The following is a 16,488-nucleotide window of genomic DNA, read 5'->3' as shown; positions in this document are numbered from 1 at the left end:
ATTACATTAATCTCCATAGTTCTTGTTAAACTACGCTGACCCCTCATATGCAGTACTAAAAATACTGTCGTACAGTTGAACCTGATAGCTGACTTCTTCTTTGGTACACATACACACACACACACACCACAAGGTTATCACACACACTGCAGACTGTATAGACAGTTATCAGTTGTGTCCTCTTTTATGCAGGGCAGTTGAGAAGAGCATCTGTTATGAGTGTTCTGCCATGGGAAGGTCATCTGTCATACACAATTTTTTGCTGTAGTGTTATCTGCCGGTCTGATAAAGCTCTGATAAAAGACCTGATAAAAGACCATGTTCATTTCAGGGGAGGTCGTGTATCTCATCCTCAGTTATCCTCCATCTGTAAATCATATGATGAGTTTTTTTTTTAATTACCTCACCTCACAATGCCAAATGAGTTTTAAGCAGAAACAAGGCAAGAAAAAAAGCCCAGTAATGACATATGTGTTATATTTCAATAGATCTTTCAATACTTGATATCACAATATTAATAATAAAACTGTCCCACGTAGATGATGGATTGATAACAAAGGCACAGATGGTAGACGATAGATGATGCACCACAGCAGCTACTGTGAGCCAATTCTGTACTTGCAGAGTAATATTAGCAGATGCCACTGATAGAATGAAATGCGATGCGAGTGCCCATGACAAGTTTTCCAACACTTGACATTAGTATGACAGATAACATCTGGGAGTGCTAAACACAAGCTGAGAGTTGGTAGTTTTTAAGAGTCAGTCAGATACAGTTCAACTGCAGTGAAAGCTTGCACGATCGCGCAGGAATGATAGCCTTATTTAAAGTGCTAATTTGCAATAGGTCTCTCCCAGTAAATCACAAACATTGTAATCGGTGTGTTTCTGAGTAGGTCAGATGTGAATCCATGTTTTGAAAAGATGAAATTCAGTCCCATTAAAATGCAGTTTGTTACACATGGACAAACAAATAAATGGGAAAAAAATATTCAGTGAGTTCATAGCCTCAAACAAAAACCAAATGTGAAGAATAAATGACTAGAGTTAAAAAGAAAAAAAAAAGTAGCAGGCAGTGATTAGCGGTGTCTTATTGTTTCAACAGAAAGACAGCAACCAGGCTTTGTGCATATTAAACGTCCTTGTATTTTTTCTCTCCTTCCTTTTTCCTCCTCCTCTCCTGTCCCCCTTCAACACTCCTCCACTCCTTTCTCCGCCTCACTCCTCTCATCTTCTGAGACTATAATCACCACGCTTACACTTCACTGTCACTCCACAGTGCCAGTGTGAATGTGTGCACTTGAGTTTTGCCAGTCTGTGTTCTCTTAAACTCGTACAGATTGTACGCGTGTGGGTGCAACCTATGCATATGTACGTTTGTGCTGACAGTCACGCTTTGTGGATCCGGTGATCCACCCCCTGTGTGTACGTGTGTCTGTATGTGTGTGTGCTTTATATGCCTGCTGTGACTTGCACGATAACCCTGTAATGCATGTTGGTTAGCATCAGTAATCTGTTATGTAAAGGGACATGCTGATGTAAATATTTTAGCTGCATACATACATAGTGTGTCTTGAAGTATATATGCTCATATATTTGTACTTCCACTCACAGTAAATTACACCCACCGATCACTTCGTTAGTTGCACCTTGCTATGATCCTCTTTTCTCTTCAGAACTGGCTTAGAGTCAGAGATTTTGGTCTGTGTTGACATGTCAGCATCACACATTTCCAGAAGATATTTTCATCTGAGCATCCACGATTGAACTCTGCTGTTCCACCCATCGACGTAACTTTGTACTGAACATAGGAGGGGTCAAGATCTCTGTCTAAATAAATAAATACATCTGGATAAAGATGATTAAACATGCAACTATTTTGCTGGTAATACCTGAAAAGAGTAAAGAAAATCAAGAGCCTATTTATGCAAGATCATTCACAATTTTATTGGGGGGGTTATATTGGTTGGGTCTGATTATTGGGGGGTCATAACCCTCTAACCCCCCTGGAAATTACGCCCCTGGTTCCACCACAACCCAAAGATGCACTATTGGATTGATTCAGTTCAGGTGAAGGAAACCACCAGACATGATTTCAGCTTCGTGACACTGTATTTTATCCTTAAAGTAGCCATCAGAAGATGTGTAGATAGCGGTCATAAAAGAATAAACATGGTCAGCAGCAGTAGTTGGTATGCTCTGGTGTCAAAATGCTGCTCAGCCAGTACTGAAGCTCAGAAAATATCCCTATAAAAGAATTCCCACATCATTTCTTTATTGATATAACACATCCACTGTGGAACCACTGTTTCATGTTGTTTGCACCAAATGTTGCACAGACACACCAGGCAACAAATTTTAGTCTCAAAGTAGTTTTCTTTGCAAATAGGAACGGCAGGCAGTGTGGTCTTCTGCTCCTTCCTGCATTCAGAGATGCTCTTCTGCATATCTTGGTTGTAATAAGTGGTTATTTGAATTACTATTCTCTTCCTTCTGGGTGGAAGAATTATGGCTATGCTCCTTTGAAGTCTGGGAGTAACAAGGTATCTTCTCCTAGTGAACCGCTGCTCATTTTCTCTTTACGGGACCAGTCTTTGTAAACCCCAGAGTTGGTTGTGTGGGAAAATCCCAGTAGATCACGAGTTTCTGAAATATTCAAAGTTCAAAGCCACTTAAACATAATATATTAAATTTATGTTGCATTATGGAGAAAAATGTAACACACACACAAAAATTCAGCAACATTATTTAAATTCAGTTTGGTGTTTTATAATTTGAACAACTTGTATTTTTGCTAAATATTCATGCTCAGTTTTTACATAGACTCTTGAATTCATGGACACGAAAAATGCTTTGTATGGATGGATATTTATTTGATCTTTTTGACCTTTTTTTTCATTTTTCATTCATTTTTATTTATTTATTTATTTTTTGTGCAGTTTTATGTTTAAGGAAATATTGTTTTTCTTGTGCTCTAAATGACCAGAAAACAGTTATGTTGTCAGTCACCAATACAGAAACTTGCTGAATCTTGTGGGCCTTAGTGAAGATCACCCATTAAACTATGGAGTAAAACAAGAATGTGTTTGTTTGTTTTTTTTAAATTATAGTATGTAGCACTGGAATCCACCTTGAGCCTTCTTAGTTTAAAACTTGGAAGAACAACACGCCTTATTATGTTTCACTTTTTCCATATTTTACACCCACTGGGTTCCTTTGCATTCTCTTCGTCCTTTGTGACACGAAACCATTTTCTAAACTGTTTTTGACACATTTGACTTTATCGTCCTAAAAAGCCTTCTACAATATAGATATAACATATTTATAACCCAAGTTTAACAATAACTCTGACATACCTCTCTCTCTTTTGTTGCGCCTCAGATCACCAGAAGCTGGAGCGAGAGGCTCGTATTTGTCGTCTGTTGAAACACCCCAACATCGGTGAGGACACGCTTTTCTTATTTTCAACCCACTGAAAATAATTTGAAAATAATTTAAATGAGTTTGAATCCATTTAAAAGTAAAGACCAGTTTAGATTTGATTAACAGTCTTTTATTCCTGATACAGAACAATTTCTTTTTTTTGCCAAAACACACACTTAACATTTTTTATTAAAAGATCCAATAGAAGTATATAGTTTTATTCATTTGTTGTTTAAACCGAGCCCTGTATTGCCAGAAGCTCCTACCCTATTGTAAACACATATGATGTAAGACTCAATTATTTTGACTCCCTGTGGTTTCTACCCCACGCGCACTCTCACTATCTCTTTATCTCACCTTTTTCCTTTAAAAAAAAAAAACAACCAAAAACTTAAAATGCAGCAGTCATCCCCAGTGTTTTTCAGAAACTCTTTGAATAACCATCATAGCTTGAATGCTCCAGCTACACAGAGCCCAGGTATCACTTTATCTCTCTCAATCTCTCTTTTTTTCTCTCGCAGTTCGTCTTCATGACAGTATATCAGAGGAGGGCTTCCACTACCTCCTGTTTGACTTGTAAGTCATCGTCATCGTCGTCATCCTCTCCTCTCTGCTCCTCCTCATCCCTTTTCATCTTCTGCCCCCCTTTTCTTTTAGCTGCTGCCTCTCAGTTTTCCCAGCTCTTCCATATACATATACAATTGCATAACTCTCTCTTATATTTGCCCCACCACCACCACCACTGCCACTATCACCACCCACGCTATCCACATCTATCTCTCAGCAATTCCCTCTAGTTTCCATGGTAACGGTGTGGGAAGGGGGGATGAAGTGAAGGAGGATTGGGGGGGAAGGGGGGAGCTGTAGAAAATAAGAACTGAAGTAGGAATCCTTGATTTGAAGCATTTATAACCACACACCACCATCACTACCTCCTCCTTCCACTCCAACCATTCCAGCTTTCCTAAATAAATGTGTGTGTGTCTGTGTGTGTGTGTGTGTGTGTTGTCTGCTTTTACAGGGTGACCGGAGGTGAACTATTTGAGGACATCGTAGCCAGAGAGTATTACAGTGAGGCCGATGCCAGGTAGGAGCGCAGCCTTCACTCCTGTATGTGGGGCTTCTCTTTGCCCTTAAATGGTCTTTGTCCTCTGTTGTCTTCTTGTCTGTTTTTTTTTTTCTTTGATTGTACATGTTCTTCCTCTTCTTTTGTGACTCTGCTCTACTCTTCCTTCCCCTCTTCGTCTCACTGTCCTCTCCTCTTACTACTTGCTCTGTGTTGTCTTATCTTGTCCCCTGTTTCCTGCCCCTTACACTGCATGTGTTGCTGTTCACTTCTGTTCTTTCTCTGTATTTTACTGTCTTCTTTTGTATCTTCTTGCCTTTTCTATTCTGTTAGTGGTCTTCCTTCCACTTCCTGTTTTCATTGCTATACTACTACCACCGCCACTTTCTTTGTTCTTTTCATCTTTATCCCCCCTTTGTTTGTTATATTTCTCCTCTGTCCTTTGCCTCTTCCTTTACATCAGAGTACTTCACCTCTCACACTGACACAGGACTACCTTTAAGACCAGACTGAGGTTTGACCACTATAGGTTTTCAGTACCAAATCACACACAGTAAATTGTGGTGACTAAGATACTTGTATTTTTGTCACCTATGGTTAGGGTCGAAGTTGCAAACACATGCATAACGCAAGATATGTGTTAAGATGTTTATATAACTACAAAATATCTGAGCAATAACAATAACTGTTGTTGCATTGATATAACATCCTTAAAAACACAGTTTACCAAGTTTTTGGATGAAAAAGCAAAACATTCTTTTGTTTTCTTTTGCTTCTTTCTTCTGTGAACTTGTTATTATGGAGCTGATTTTTCTGCTAAGTGGCTTAAAGTCGGACCCAGACGTGCTCAGCAAAATCCTAAATCAGTACTAAAGCATACAGAGAGCAGGTGGACACAAACCAGCTATGGGTTTAGACACTTGCCACAGGACGGTTAAACCGTGATGTCGTTTGTATTGGAGTTCTGTCTCTGTTTAGTTACAGCTGTTTGTTACAGCCATACATTAAACTCCAGCTGACAACACAGCCATCAAACATGACATGATGCATGTTTGACATCAAAGTTTAGAAAAACATTTCATTTGCCTTTTAAAGGTGATCAGTCGGCACAGAATAGAGAAGTGGCTTAATTTGGGACTCACTCGAAGTCATCTTTAACCTATTCAGGTCTATACAAACAAAATCTAGGCAGTTTTTTTTATTGCATTTCATATTATTTTAACATAAATGTATAAATCTTAATGTCTTTCAAAACATTTTCTTAAATTAAATCAAAAGCCGTCTGTGTGAGTAACCTCTCAAAATGCACCATCGAGTCTTATAAGGAAAACAGGGAAAAAAAATGAAGCCAGAAAAAAGTGGTGTTTGTTGTAAACCTACAAATGGGCTGCAAAGCGTAAAACGTGTCACAGCAAGAAGCTCTCGGCACAAGTGTTTTGATGAATACGTCGTTCGATTTTTTGTTCTCAAAAAGAAAATAAATAATTTCACTTGAAGTGCAGCGTGTGGTGCTAAAATAGCCTCAAAAGCAGTAATTATTTTCTGGCACAGGAAAATCGAAACCCCAAGATAATGACAGCCTTTGCTACAAAGAACATAAAACTGCATTGTATCTCTCACATAATAGGTTGCTGGTGTTTGTAACTATGTGTAGAACTCTAATTGGTCAAACCTCAGGTATTTTTCTTTCAATGATTCAAATAGCTTAGCTGGTGTGGATGTTCAGGGTACACCTTTACACTCTTATGTTGCTCATTCATGTTCCTCACATGCTTTTCCTTTAAACACTGAGAAATATGAAAACAAGAATATAAGCATGACCCTGTCCACCTCGTGCGTGTGCGCGTCCTACCTACTTTCTTGCTTTTCTCTTTCTTTCTCTTTTGCTTCCGTCCCCCACTTTACTTTCTTTTTCACCCCCCCTCCCCCTTCCCCCACAGCCACCCATGCCGTTTTATATCTCACACCCACCACTCATGCTGACTCATCGACACACATACACACAGTTTGCTTTTTAACCAATGGCGGAAGAGGAAATGGAGTGGGGGGGTGGACAGACAATAGGCTGAGAGAAGAGTGAGAGAGATGCTTGAAACTGACAGTTGTGATGTGGGTGTTAGTCCATTCAGCAACATTAAAAGCAGAACTGAATAGTCTGCTGCTGTAGAAAATCACACCAGTTTGGCACAGTAAATGGCCAATTTCAGCCCAAGTCTCCACTCAGAGTTTGACTTAGTTTGTTTAAAGTGCTTTTACTCTTTAGCATCGACTGTGTAACTGATGGAAAAGGCTAACTTTTATTTTCTGAGGTTTCTTCGAGTTAACGAGGATGGTGAGGGTTCAGGTAATCATGAAACTTTGTTTCTTTGATATCCTTGGGTAAAACATCCCCGACCAGTGAGCTGTTTACACACTTTACTGTCATTGTTTGATTTGTAAGTCAGGAATCATCATCATCAAGTTCAGTAACTCTTGTTAATATTTTCCATTAAAGTAAGCTGCACTGTTCTTCCCTGACACCATATATCTCAATCTATATGTCAGTTAAACCACAGTAATCGTGTTATTTTTAATCACGCTATGCTCCATCAACAGGTAAATCAACCCTGATATGGCCTGGTCCTTACGGTCATTAATTTTAGCACTGGGTCCAAGATTAGCTCATAAGATGGACTGGATATGCATTGTCGTCTTTGTGGGTGAATTGTTTTGTTTTTCAGGAAAACATTCATATAGATGTCAGCTGCTAATGTCAGCAGTTACAACAGGTGGCTAAGAGGCACTTATATCACTCACAGCAGAAAGGTCATAACCCACAGTGCTCTGTAATTTGTTCACTTTAATGCAAATGTACCCACTCACAAGTCTAAAATATAAGAGATTTTTTTTAAAATCTTTATCTCAAGAAACGATTTATGCTTCCAAAAAACGTAAATGTGGTTTCGCTGTTTCAAATGCATCTAAGATTCTCTGCTTTTCAGAAACTTACAGTACGATAGAAATTGTATGAAAAGGCAAACACCTTACTTACTGTCATTACGATGGTCATATATATAAAGCAATACAGATATCCTATAAATATCCATGCAGGCACTTCCTGACTTTTTTGTTGGTGCTTATCAAATAAAATTGATAAAGGGGATGGAAACAGTATTTGCAGTGAAATAGAACGAACACACAAGACGGCAAATCCAAGAACTAACTTGTTAAGATGGCATATTGAATTATTATCAGATAATAACGATAACATACATACTCATGCGGATTACAAGTGAATTAAAAGTATACATAATTACTGCCTTCTGCCTTTTTAGTGGTTTTCTTTACTCAGTTACACAGAATTTGTGATGAATATCTTGTCTCCTCACAGAATCATTTTATATCGCGATACCACTCAAACTGTAATAGTATCATCTTGTGAGATTTTCTGATTCTCACGCATACTATAATTTATGTAATGAGGGTGATAGCATATCCGAGACATACAGAGAGAGATCTGCTATATATAAATCTGACTTTCATTCACTAAATTACCATTTTGATGGTGTCAGAGAAAAGAATGATGAAATACTAGATGTAGCTCTGTCGTGATGGTGCTTCTAAATTCAACAGGGGTGATTTTTCTTTTTGTCATTCTGGATTAAATGTTGTCTTTCTACTGGGCATTTTCCATCAGAGGCTACTGTCTCATTTATTGCATACTGGCATCTCACTGCGTGTGTGATGCTTTTAAACTAATAAAACAAAATGCACTTTATTTATTTTAGTGGCCAAGTAAAGGCAGCTGAACTATACTTCCATAACAGGATATAAAGAAATGTTCTTGTATATGTTTTGGAATTTGTAATCTGTTTTGACAGCAGCGATGCAGTGGTTTACTCTTTATGTGTAGGCCGCCAGGCACCTGCTTTATCCTACAGTACACATAAACCCTACAGCATTTGCCACCCACCTTGCAACCCTTGAAATGTTCATTCCTTGCTCATGCACACATACACACACGGACTCACTTTCCTTTCCCCTCCTTTCTGAATGTCACTCATTCAGGCCAGTACCCCCCCTCCCCACCTCCCCCCTCCACCTACCACCCCCACCCCAGTCCTCCCCCCTCGCTCCCTTGGAGACCAGCAAGAAGTGGGACTTTAATTAGCTACGATAATTAGTCTCACAGACCCCAAACTGTGCAGCATAACACCTTGTCGCCCCCCGTCAGAATCGAGTTTCTCTTAAGCAGCGTTTGATTGGATCGAGGCCATCGTGCTTTATTTGATTACAAATAAAGCTGCATTCAGGAATATTTAGGGAGCAGGAGCTGTGGCACACAAACATTGTTGATTTATTAAGTTGTTTTACGGTTAAGGTTAGCAAACCATTTTCCCCACACACTTTCTGAAACATCTTAAAAGTAAAAAATATATAAGGTGTGGGTCATGGATTAATATATTTCCAGATGACAATGCCAGGATTCTTTGGTCTTAGGTTGTGAGAGTGGTTTACAGAGCATGAGGCATCATTTTTATACATGGATTGGCCACCAAAGAGCCCAGACCTTAACTTCTATTGAGAATCTTCTGGATGTGCTGAAGTAGATTTTAGGGGCTTAGTAAAAAAAATAACACAACTCTGCATGGAAATCAATATTAAAAAAGCTTAAAAGTAGTGCAGTGAAATGTTGTTGTTTTTTCTTTTCTTTTGACCAGGCAGATTATGTGAGCTTTTTATACCAGCCAGCAGTTTAGTGAAACTCTCCGTGGAGTGAAATCTGATGCACATGCTCAGACTGTGCAGCCTGAGATTAAGAGATTCAGTTTAGTGTTTAATCTAGATTTGTTCCTGTCATAAGAAGGTAAGTTTAGTCCTGATTTGTAGATCAGCGTTGGACTACGCATCCTCACACCACCCCACAGCATTAGACATTAAATATATTGTGAACTTTGATTCTGTCTTGTCTTTAATATGCAAAACATTGCTCTGAGAATTTACTTTCTGCTTGGCTACAGTGATGCACTGCCACGAATGGTTTGCGCTTTAGTTTCCATGGTGAAGTATTTTGAAAGGTTGTTTTGTTTGTTCTTACTTGTTTTTTTTTTTTTCATCCTCATCTTTATGTAGCACAAAAAACATGGCAGCCAATCTATTTTTTCTATGATCCTCTTTTAAAAAAAAACATTTTAACCATGCTCACAAGAGAAAGCACGGTGTAGTTTGAAAGCATCTCAGGCATATGAGAGGTACAGAAGGTGCCCCACGCTTGACACATTCACTGATGCTGTATTTGATTTTCCTCCGAGTGTCACTTCAGCTTCCTGCAGAGAACAGTGGGACGTTATAGCTGAAAGTGCTGAGCAAGTCACATTTTTTTTAGCCAGTAAGATGAGCGTTGCACTCCCCCCCCTTGCCCCGCCAGGAGTCCATAAACAATCACTCGGAATGACAAAATGGTTTTGGACAGTGAGATATTAGAGGCATGCACAAATGGATAAACAAAGGAGCAGCATGGAGACGCTCCCCTATTTCTAAATGCCATACTCAGTGGGTTTCTGTCAGGCCAAACACTGTGTCCACGCAGGCATGCAGTAAACTTTCAAATCACTGTCACTTTATATTAACTGACAGTCCAAACAGCAGCATCAGGAAGTGTGAAAAAGCAAATATAGAGCAGGTTATATTGAAGAGAAGAAGCCAGACGGTGTGGTGTTCTGTGCAGGTCTTCACCTCTTATCTGAGTAAGTCACAGGCATGTCCTTCCTGAAACAGTCAAACACAAATAGTTATCATAACCACTTAATGATAACTGTTAACTTTGTGACTCATAAAACATCTTTATCTGTGCTGTACACCCACCTATGCTTTTCTGCGGTGCTGCTGTTAAGTCCTTACTCTAGGGTGGATTTACTACATGTAGCGCCCTTTCTTGTTTCGTCAACCATTCAACTATCATGTATAGAATCTGGAAAACCTTTTAAAACATTTTTTTAACATTACATGGAAAACCAATACATGCTTTTAATAGATTATAATTATAAAAATATAATATTTTAATTTTTTTAAAATTCCCTTTGTCATTAAAATTACACTAACTGCTACTGCAAAGTAACTTTCCTTGATTGTTATGAATAAATATTATATGTTTACTTTGTTTACTTTTACTATCTGACTCTTTGTCAGATGGATTGTTCACAAGTTAAAGTACACTAACAAAAATATAACCGATTATTATTCAACAGACTCTGGCTGCATTATGCTCACTATATTATATATTTTCAGCTGTATATATCTGATTATCCCTCCAAACAAGACCAAAAACCACCTATTAGTGACGTGTCAACATCTTTTTGTCTTATCTAATTGGAGATTAAGTATCAGAATTTCAGGAGTGGGACCACACCTCCAAACACGCACCTTCTGGTTCTTATCTATATAGGTTCCCCCAGTTCTAAAAGCTGTTCATTCTCGTGTATGTGCCCCACCCTCCCTGACCTTTTCAATTCTTTAACTTCTTCACTTCTATTTAGTACATGGGGACCGGCCAGGCCTGGGAGCTGCTGCCACTCCCCTTCGAGGCCTTCCCCAAACTGCGGCTCAATTAATGTCCAAACTATTCACCTTTTACCTACTAAAATGCTGTCAAACCTAAAATGAGGACGTGGACCCAGCTAGTGAAATGCCTACAAAATGTTTTTATTTTACTGATTTTATTTTTAAGGAAAATACATTTTAAGTAAATATTAATGTGTAAATCTGCAGGGTACCATCTAGTTTTTCTGTATTTAATATATCATAACATCTAACTCTTGATGTTGGGTGGCTCCAGGTGCCACATGAATGGAGTTTGGAAACCACTGAGCTCCCGTTTAGTATGCTGCGGGTTAGAAATCATTTAACACAAGAGCTCAGGTCAGGAACTTGTGACTAGGGTTAAATTTTAAACAGTGCTGCACCGATCTTTGATGCTGATGATGGTCAGTTGGTTCATTTTGAAGTTCACTGCAGCAACGGTGCAATGCTGAGCCTGCAGCTTTTTTTTTTTTAAGTTACTCTTTAAGATTAGAAAAAAGCATTATATTACATCTTCTAAATGCCTTTACTTTACATACTCAGGTTTCTTTTTTGAAACGCATTAAATGTAATGGTAGGATTACCATGTGGCTGCAGATTGCTTCCAGGATCAGGAAATTAGTGCAGTCAGTAGGATTTACTATAACAGAAATATGCCTTTTGGTGTTGACGAGTATCAAATCATAAGCTGTGTGTGTGTGTGTGTGTGTGTGTGTGTGTGTGTGTGTGTGTGTGTGAGCGGGCATGCACATACGTACTGTATATCTCTGATTCTCTCTCTCTCAGGCCTCCCACTCATTAGACACTGTGTGGGTGTGGATCCTGCAGGCTGCCTGTCTCCTTGCGCCTGCTATTAGTCACATATTCTGCACATTAAACTCTCTCATTGCACTAAGCCTACATGCACACACATTAAAATACAAACGCACACACATTATAGCGAGTTAGTTTCATGTGTCTCTCTGCAGTGCACACGCATGGTGATGTGTTTTCCTTTTAGTGATGGAAAAATAGCCTGACAACAGCCCACCAGTCTTCTATGATTCAGTTTCATCCTATACATAAGTGTTCCATTTCTCTTATGTATTATTATCATTTTCTTTCTCCTCTGCAGAACATTTTTATCTTCACTTTCAAAACCTGTCATCTTTTTTCGTTTCCTCCTCTCCTCTCCTTTCCTCTGTCAGTGTTTAATGTGTTTTTTGTCTGCCAGGTTGTTCTGCTGTGGCTGCCCCTGTCTCTCATCATGTTTAAAGAAGCAAAACGAAACGTTTTTGTCTCCTCCACCTGCATTCACTCACCCATCCCTCTCCTTCCACCTCTGTCTGCATCAATCTCTCTTGCCTTCTCCTTTCTCCCTCCCACCTGTTACATGACCTCTCTTCCTCCTCCTAACCTGCCCTGTTCTCATCTTTCATTTTGTCTTTTCTCTGTCACTCATTTGGCATCCCTCTTTCTTCTCCTCCACTCCTTCTCTATCATTTCTCCACCTTCACCCGTCTCTATACATTCCTACGGTCCATCCATCTCCATCCATCCTTTCACTCCCCTCTCCACTCCCACCGTCCCTCCTCTCTCTGTTTTGTCTTCACAGTCACTGTATCCATCAGATTCTAGAAAGTGTCCATCACATTCACCAACATGACATAGTGCACAGGGACCTGAAGGTTAGTAAAAGTAGAGAAGCATCTGCATCCCTCACCCTCCTAACGTCCCCTTCCCCCCCATCCTTTTGCTTGCTTCCTTCGTTTCTTTTCTCCTTCCTTCCTCCTCAATCTCGTCAGTTCGTGGTGTCGTTCCTGTCAGTTACTGGTCTGATGTCCGCCTGTCCGACTTGTCTCTTGGTATGCTGTTTACGTTTTGCTGTCTTATTGCGTCGTGTTTTAAATTTTAATTGGAGGACCCTGGCCTACCTCACTCACCCTCCCTGATCCATCTGCCCTCCCCTTTCTTTTCAACCTTTTTTTTTTTTCTTTTTACAGCGCCCACATAACAAAAGCTCCTGTTGCACTGACTGACAGCCAGATCTATTAATGAATGCACTTCAACAAATGTACACACAGTCACCTGCAGCAAGCACACAACTTTCTGCAGGTGCAATAAATATCCAGGCCATGAAACCATCAATTTCTCCCCACCAGGCTCGTTAGGAAAAATCTACAGCTATATTTACTGTGTTCTTCATTGATTTTTTTTTTTCTCTTTTTCTTCCTTCTTAATCTTCTCTTCCTTTAAAATGCCGACTTCTCTTGTATTGATCCCTGAATTTTCAGGACAGCCTCATTTAACCCCTTTATAGAGGTGTTACGGGATCTTAGGCTCGAAGACACACAGCAAAATAGGAGCCGAGATTATAAAACAAAGAATATTTTCCTTAATATTTTTGATTTTCTTATTAGATATTCAATCTGTCTCTTCCTGACGTCACCGTAGTCAGACTCAAAGTAGCTCTAATATAATAAAATGAAACCTTAGGATGCTGCTATAATATTACTCATATGATAATATTAAAACATCAGAGATATCACAAATTAAACCCACTTAAGCAAACTCATTTTAAACACAATTTCATTCTGATATGAAGTCTTAAAGGTGATTTCATAAACAAGTGTAGTGCCTTAAAAAAAGCTTTTATTCTAGACCTTCAGCCGTACAGTACGATGCAGGAGTTATTATTATTAATATTACCGCTCATTCAATCTCAGGTAATAGATATCAGTGCAGTATACTATGATATTTAGTCTAACAAGACATACATCGCTGTAGAATGAAACACTGAATTCATTGTATTTTAAAATGAGGATTTATGGTTATGCATCCGTGTCCATTTGCATAGTTCTCAGGCTATGCTGAGAGAAGGATTATGGGAATTCAAGAGTGTAAAGGCTCTGGAGACAGACTTGTATGGTCCTTCAGTAAGCCAACAGTGTGCCAAAGGTGTGCAATTCACTGCGTGGGTTGAATGGTGATTATTTGAAAATCTAAAGGAGGAATACTGAAGAGCTGACAAAGGCACGGTATGAACAAGAATAGTCCCATTACACTGCCTCTAAGTGGCTGTGAAAAATCTACAACTTGTAGATGTTGATCTATGAATCTCTGCAGGAAAAGACCAACAATCAGTGCAACAGTGCAGTGAGATCTCCACACGGTTGAGTCTACCTGTGGATATAAAAACAAAAAGGAAGAAAAGATGTTGTTTTCTTTGCTCTTTCCCTTGGACACCTGTTAGAGTCGCTGTCAAACATTGCCTTTTTGGGGGAGAGTTAGAGATTAGACTTTAAAAATGTAAACACTGCAACATTGAATGTTGGTGTTAAATGATAATATGTTAAGGAATTTATTAGCATTGCTGATGTTAAAGTAGTAGTGGCAATGGCAATGTGTATTGCTGCCTATAGACTGGAGCATTTAGGGTATCTGATTGTTGTTTTGAGCTCATGTTTCTCAGGTTTAGACAACAGTACAATACTGCACCTTTAATTCAAGGCACAGAAGCAAAAATAATTCTGACCAGCTTATAATTCATCAAACGCCTGCTTGAAAATGTACAATTTAAACCACAAGTGAAACATTGTTTTTGTTGTCACGTACTGTCATAGTAATGTTTTCTATCTAGAACCACAACACAAAAAAACAGGCACAAATTATTCCTGTCCTGTGGTGCATCTGCTGCTGTGATCTGTCGACCTAATTATTCACTTCCTCTTTGAAGAATATTGTAAATTGGACTAACTTGTTAGTTTGCAGCAGAACTACAAGCAAATGTGGCTTGTTAGAGCAGATTGTATTGCTTATCCACAAAGTGTACAGAAAGCCATATGTGTTGTCTTACAGTTAAACAAAGTTTGGCTGTGTTTGTTTCTGAATCCAGGATAATACTATATGCAAAAACTCCAACTTTATATTGATGTTAAATACAAATGCGTACACATATATTCTGTTTGATGCACAAGGATGGCTTGACGAAAGAAGACCTGTTCTCAATTCCAAGTTGTAACATACTAACACTTGCTCAGGACCTGTAGGTATCATATAGCATGCTGGTTACTCGCGTACAGTCATTTTACAAAGTGCAGGGCAGTGCTATTGAGCCAGTAGTCTGTAGTGCTCTGCTTCTGTTGTCACTGCGAGTAACATAAAAACAAAAGAAATGCAAATGGGAGAAGTTTGCTTTAAAACACGTACTTAACACTATGAAAGGGTGTATTTTTACCCAGTAAAATACCCAATAAACACTTGTGATTTGTACCATCTGGCACACCACCTACCTCTCAAAGCGAACTTTTGTAGTTTTCATTGTTGCTTCACTCTAAAAATGACGCTAAAGGGGTTTCCCTTGTAGTAGGAGTCTGTATATGATGTTTCAATGACCTGAAATAAATGCTGCAGAATGCCTGCAAAAATTGGGCATGACTTGCATGACATGACCACTCCTAACAATACCCAATTCAGGAGTGCTTGGGTTCATGTGGTTTTGCTTACTGGACGCTCAAACACACAGACAAGTAAGAGAGCTCAACAGCTGACAAAAGTGTTGGAGGAAGCTTGAAATGTGCATATGCACACAGTCTCTCATTTTGAATTGCTTACATACCAACATATTTATCCATGAACATGAATACAAAAGAGCACAGACACATTTCATGGAGAGAAGTTGTTTTAGCCTTGACCGCACGTTTACAGCCACATGCTGGTGTGACCTGCCTAGTATTTATTCACTGGGAGACCTTTAGAAACAAGACACAGGATTCTAATTTATAGCCCTGAACTTTACAGTCTTGCCAGTCCATCGCTCTCTCTTTCTCTCTCTGTTTCTGTCTCTCCCTGTCTCTTATTTCTCTCATGTTATAATATTTCACAGACTGGCCCGACTCGTGCTTTATTGCACTCTATGGCTGTAATTCAGCCTTCGAGGTTTAACATGACTGCAGTATCAAAACATCTCCCTCATTACAGCTCAGTTTCTGATAGTTGAAATCTTCAGCTGCTGCTATACTGATTTTTTTTTTCTTTCATTGTTTATTTGCAAGAACTTACTGAAAATTTAATTTGCCTACCTGTGCAAGTACGCTTTCACACTGTTGCACTGTTTACAGCATCTGGGATTGAATAAAACATCAGATAGCATTTTAAAAAATACTTGACTTGGTTCCGACTTCTCTTACACATATCCGGTTTCCAGGATTTTAACCGTATAAATAATGGAGACTTAAAGGCTGCACGCAAGAAATAATCCATCCGGCTGTGGTTACTAAAGGAGTTTGTGTAACGGAAAATCCCACAAACACGATAATGATGATGCTTGTGGTCTTCAGTTCAGTTTTTTTTTTTAATGCAACTAACTTCAAAATAAATGCCATCTGTAAGCTATTTTTTAAATGTTTGGTACATCTCGCACCAGTCAAAATTAATTCTTGAGGATGACCTTGAGAGCAGTG

The 16,488-nt window shown here is 39.0% G+C and overlaps 1 protein-coding gene across 15 annotated transcripts in view; it reads left to right on the top strand.

Moving 5' to 3' along the window:
• Positions 1 to 16,488, top strand: part of camk2b1 (calcium/calmodulin-dependent protein kinase (CaM kinase) II beta 1) — an 82,212-nt gene that overhangs the window by 13,840 nt on the left and 51,884 nt on the right. For all 15 annotated transcript variants that reach the window (XM_080895097.1, XM_080895103.1, XM_080895095.1 and 12 more), the window contains exons 3-6: positions 3,382 to 3,441; positions 3,945 to 3,999; positions 4,445 to 4,510; positions 12,642 to 12,714. In XM_080895097.1, the coding sequence (XP_080751223.1) occupies positions 3,382 to 3,441; positions 3,945 to 3,999; positions 4,445 to 4,510; positions 12,642 to 12,714 (254 nt within the window). The remainder of the gene's footprint in view (positions 1 to 3,381; positions 3,442 to 3,944; positions 4,000 to 4,444; positions 4,511 to 12,641; positions 12,715 to 16,488) is intronic.

Source organism: Rhamphochromis sp. 'chilingali', assembly GCF_963969265.1.
Source record: "Rhamphochromis sp. 'chilingali' genome assembly, chromosome: 10".
In the NCBI taxonomy this organism is placed as follows: Eukaryota; Metazoa; Chordata; class Actinopteri; order Cichliformes; family Cichlidae; genus Rhamphochromis; species Rhamphochromis sp. 'chilingali'.
This window is presented reverse-complemented; position numbering and strand designations above follow the sequence as displayed.